This window comes from Nannospalax galili, unplaced genomic scaffold, assembly GCF_000622305.1.
Source record: "Nannospalax galili isolate Female #2095 unplaced genomic scaffold, S.galili_v1.0 scaffold423, whole genome shotgun sequence".
Taxonomy (NCBI): Eukaryota; Metazoa; Chordata; class Mammalia; order Rodentia; family Spalacidae; genus Nannospalax; species Nannospalax galili.
Window position 1 is genome coordinate 800547 of NW_008350949.1, and position 5448 is coordinate 805994.

The 5448-nt window shown below is 37.3% G+C and overlaps 1 protein-coding gene across 1 annotated transcript in view; it reads right to left on the reverse strand.

Annotated features, from left to right (window-relative positions):
* Nucleotides 1-573: 573 nt before the first annotated feature.
* The window catches only part of Cpa3 (carboxypeptidase A3), a 28317-nt gene continuing 23442 nt past the window's right edge, over nt 574-5448 (reverse strand). Inside the window, exons 10-11 of the mRNA XM_008848046.2 lie at nt 4429-4513; nt 574-899 (exon numbers count right to left, since the gene is read on the reverse strand). Coding sequence (XP_008846268.1) covers nt 712-899; nt 4429-4513 — 273 coding nt within the window. The 3' untranslated portion in view covers nt 574-711. The remainder of the gene's footprint in view (nt 900-4428; nt 4514-5448) is intronic.

Genomic DNA, 5448 nt, shown 5'->3' on the forward strand with positions numbered 1-5448 from the left:
CTGACCTTCTTTGTATTTCTTCAGAGGGCATACTACCTAAGTTGTGCTTGTAATTTCCAAAAGATGTCGTGGAAGGTTGTTTCCTATGAACATTGCAGATTGAATTAAGCTATTTTAATTTAATGTTCGTTATATTGATGAGAACTAGATTGCTTGTTTAAAGCACTGAGATTCATCTCTGTGTGAATCATTTTATTTCCTCTATTATCCTTTGCTATTTTGAAGCTGTAAACAATGTTTATTTCTATCATAAAAGAAATCTACATTTAAGAAGCAAATTACATATTTGAAAATTGAAGGCATTATTTTCTATCATCAGACTGAAGATGCATTAATATTAAGGCTAATAGAGAGTGCTAAGAATATAGTTTATAAAAAAGATAGGATGCATTGGTAAGCACTGGAATATATTTTATTTATGTCTCATTATGTTAGTGCATAAAATGATGAAGTCAATCAGACTCTGGAGAACTGAAAGTTTTCAGAATGTTCAACATAATGCTTTCTGCTAAGTTCAAATTTTACTTATAGGAAAGAAAGATAGTTAAAAGGTTTTACTTAAAGCTACTTTGTTAAGGTGCTATTGGGAGTAAATACAAAGAGCAGTTAATGGAGGACTTTGTGTTCAAGAGAAGGATGTGTTCAAGTGGCGCGAAGATCTACCTAGGGATCACTGGGTCAACTGGCATATTCCAAACCGAAGGCAATTCATTAGGAAGTGTGCTTGAGGATGTACCGGGCAATGAATTTAACGGCAAGCATGGTCTCTTTACACGTTGGCTTTATCTGTGATTCTGGAAGAAGAAAACCAAATCTGCCTTTGTCACGGAGCTCAAAGGCAAACGTATGTTTGATGCCCAGGTCGTAAGCCCAGTCCAGAGAAGAACCTGATGTTGGGTCTGCAAAACATAACCAATAAATATTCAGTTAGAGACAATTTATGATTCACCTTTTTTTTTGGCGTGGAAATCACTGGTGCAGAGGATGGGGAGTGTCTCCAGATAAAGTGCTTGCAGTGCAAGCATGGAGACTTGAGTTCAGATCCCCAGCACCCACATAAAAGGCCAGGCGTGGTGGCTCATGCCTGTAATCCCACTGTTGGCGGACTGAGGAAGGAGGATTTCCTGGGCTTGCTGACAAGCCAGACTAGCCAATTAGTGAGCTCCAGTTCATCAAGAGACCCTCTCTCAGAAAAATAAAGTATAGAACTATAGAGCAAGAAATTCGGTGTCAGCTGGCCTCCACACATGTGTGAACATGCATGCCCCCCAATTGCTTGATTAAATTAGCAATAAAAGAACTGCAATAATAGAAAAAATTCTAAGTGGCACAGACTATATAGTAAAATATAATCATGAATTTGTAATTTAAATATGTATTTTAAAATTACTTTTTAGTGTTTCTTTTTCCCTCTTTTTTATTATTGAAAATTAGCATAAAGGTGATTTTTGTTGGTCTTAGGATGTGACAAAAGTAGGCAACTGATAACTACTTGGAGAGGGAGAGTTGGTTTTCCTTGAGGATGTGATGCTAGCTAGGTTAACCAGGACACACACCAAAGGACACTTGGGTGCACAAACTTTGCTCTCTCTATAGGCCTTAACTCTATGACAGAGTACATGTAATCAGGTAAGTGGGGAGGAGCTATAAAAGAGGTGCAGATGGGGAGGGGGCTAAATATGATAAAAATGTATTGCATGAAATTCACAAAAATTCAATAAAAATGATTTAAAAGTGCTTTTCATTATGACATTTTAACACATATCTGTTCTTATCCTTCTGCTTTTCCCATAGCCACCTCCCACCCCCCTCCTCTCTAGCTTCCATTCCCTCCCATCCTTCATCCCCCTCCTCTAGCTTCCGTTCCCTTCACATCTGTCCTCCCTGTGCTCTCATGCCACGTGAATAGCCTTTTGGTTGGGTCAGTGCTAAACTGGGTTGATTTCCTGGGCTCACACTGATGAAGATGGAGATGTTTTAAGGAAGTGCTAGCAGCTGAGCAGACCTACTGTAGAGGGCATTGAAAATGGTACAGAAACTACGCAGAACTGCATGTTTTTCTCACACTTTAGGTCTTGTTATTTACGTGGCTGGGGAAAATTGGTCTTTTTGTTTGTTTTGGGTTTTGTTTTTATTTACTTATTTTGTTGTTTCTTGAGACAGGGTCTCCCTGTAGCCCCAGGCAGCCTAGAACTGGCTATGAAGACCAGGCTGGCCTTGATTTCACAGAGATCCACTTGCCTCTGCCTTTTGAGTGCTGGGATTAAAGACATGCACCATCACACCCAGTTTGGGAAAACTGTTTTATAGCTAGAAGGCCAATAAAGCTCAAGCTAGTTATTTCAAGAACATAGTTAATCCTCCAATCCAAGCTTTCTGTATAAAATTTTTATGAATTTTTACTAAAGATGCAAGTTTTTGGTAAAATATTGAAAATATAAACACATATATAGAGGTTTTGCATGTTTATATAATGTGCATATACATGCTACATATATATATAAAACACTACATATACATACTATACAAAATGCTATAAATGCATTTATATATTTTCCTGTATGTAATAAAATTGTAGACTTTCTTTGATGATATAATGTTATCGAGTATAATAGATTTTATTGATATCACTTCTCACGTCTTCATCTAGACCTTAAATTAGTAAAATTTTAAAGGCAGCATTGAAATTTTTCTGTTCATAAAACATTATTATAGAATTTAATTTGCTGCACATGATATTTAAACTTTTACTTATGGCCATGTATATCCATAAAGATATGTACATATATCTATAAAATAAAATAACAATAACTTGACTAAATGCCAGGCACCTTCTAAGTGGGTTCTTTTGTTTTTTTTCATTTTTGTCTCTTTAGATCAAGTCTTACTATGTAGTCCTGGCTGGTCTAGAACTGACAGTGATCTGCTTGCCTCTGTCTCCTGAGTGCTGGGATTAAAGGCGTATGTCACCATGCCTGGTTCCTAAGTGTTTTAAAGTGTTAGTTATTGAGTTGCTTCCTATCCCAACTTTATGCTGTGAGTGCCAGTTACTCTTTTGTATAAGAGGAAACTCAGGCATGGTGGGATGAAGCCACTTGCTGGAAGACAGAGGTCTAGTAGATGCTTGAATCGGGATTCAAACCCAGGCTATGTGTCTTCAGAGTTCATACTGTTGATTGTAATAGTTATCCTGTGCCTTTCTATAGTCGACTTAGTAGAAAGTCTTCTCTGAGTTTACAGGGTAACTTATTTTTTGTTGAGGTCATATTCTTAATATATGAACATTTGGAAAAATATACTTCCTGCTCTTTTCAAGCACATATTTACCAGAATGTAGTTAAAACAAAAATGAAACCAAGTCAAATTAGGGAGCTAATTTCAGCCCAAAGAAATTCGTGTGATGCTGATGGCTTAATGTGTGCTATATTACCGTCCATTTTCTAGGAAATTACATCATTTAATGAAGTATTATAAAAAGGTAGGGGATGTAAGGGGATAGTAGGAGTGTGTGCTGTTTTCTGGACATGACAGGGTTATCACAGTCATGAAGTCATGACAGTTGTGGCTAGCTGCATAAGACCTACACTCAAGATCAAGGCAGCAAACATTCTGGCATACATGGGGTAGATGATCTCCAGGCCTCATCGCTTACAGAGGAGCTATTGGTAGTTGTCTCTGCACAGTGTCTTTTCACTAAACTCCGGTGTGTTTTAGCCGTTTTGAACATAGAATGCTAGCACCTCGCCTCTCTGATCTTCCCTTCCCAGTACAAGCAGCTGAATCTATCTGGCAGAATAAGAAAAGATGGGAAGGTTCTAGCTCGTTGCTTTTGTTGTAACACATCAGTCCCACCTCTGACGTATCTTGCAGATAACATACAGCCATCAAAGTCAAAACTAATAACTGGCCCTTATAAAAAGTTTGCTGATTGCTTGTAGATAGAATAAGAGACTAGAAAGTTAAGGCTAAGAAATCCAAGTCAGAAGTGAAGAGCAATGGCTAAAACACACCAGAGCTTAGAGAAAAGACACTGCACAGAGACAAGACCAAAAAAGAAATAATCACATAGTTGAACACTAGATGTGAACTCTGCCCCAACTAATTCTTGTAAAAATGAAACATTGTTGTAGCTGTTGGGGCATAGTTAAGACAGATGAATTAAACTGTAAGTTTGTAGTGATTTAATACCTTTTCTTAATTTTGTGACCTTGTAAAAGTTCATCGTAAGTTGTTTCTAGAAAAGTCTTACTGAAGCAGGCACAAGCTATCCTTTAGATTCATGTATTATACAGTATTTCCTGTAAAAACTGGATTTCAGGTTAGCAATTTTCCAAATTTCTAACCCTAATTTATAAATTTGATAATTTTCTTTGATATTTATGTAAAAATTGGGGAAATGCTTCCAGTCAATGGCAGAAACAAACTTACAAATTGTTGATGCTATTGGGCCATAGATGTAACGGGTTTCATATCTAGTTGATATAACATCAGTGGCAATTTTTGCAACTTTGACCTAGAAAGGAAGGTTAGAGTAGAATTAAAGAATACTGTACAAATACAATAAATTTACTAGAAATTAAATAACGATTTTACAGGTTGTTTAGCATTTGAAAATCTAAATAAGATAAATGGCTAGCTTAGGAACAGTTTGATTCAGATATGTTGTCAATGTGCAGACCATCAATTCTATACACCCCGCCCCCTGCTTCTTTCAGACTCATTTGGGCTTTAGATCTGGCCCTTCCAAAGTCAGCTTCTCCATTTTCTTCTATGTTTCTTATTCTGTTCTCTGTACTAGGTCCCTTATGGACACAGGACTTTCTCTGTGTATGTTAAGGCAGTAGATTCATTTTTGTTTTAATCTTCGTTGTCTGAACTCTTATTTTGCGGTGTGATTGAGGATCACTGTGCATGCTAGAGAAACACTTGGCCACTGAACTACATCCCTAGTGTGGGTGAGTCCCCTTTAAATTAGCTGTTATGTCAGGGTTTCTTTTCTAGGGCGGCACTTCGTCATATCTAATAAAGTGCTTTGAGCTATGAGAATGAGTCCTGGAATGGATGTGAATGGAACACAGACACTAACATATTTGTGCTCCAAATGAATATTTTTCTGTTGCTCTGTATAATGTATATAACTAAGAAATTAATTTTTCTCTAGATTAGCTTAGTTGCTGGGTAAAAACTTCCAGTTCACTCAAAAAGTGATTTGTTGCGTACACGTGTGCTTTAAAATCTGTACCATCATTTTCCTAAGACTTTGAAATTGCCTTGTCGTATCTGCAGAAATTAACTAAACTCATGGATTAAGATTCTTAATGAAGGGCTGGAGAGATGGCTCAGTGGTTAAAAACACTGGCTGTTCTTGCAGAAGACCTGGGTTCGAATCCCAGCTCCCACATGGCAGCTAACGACTGTCCATAACTCCAGTTCCAGGAGATCCGACAG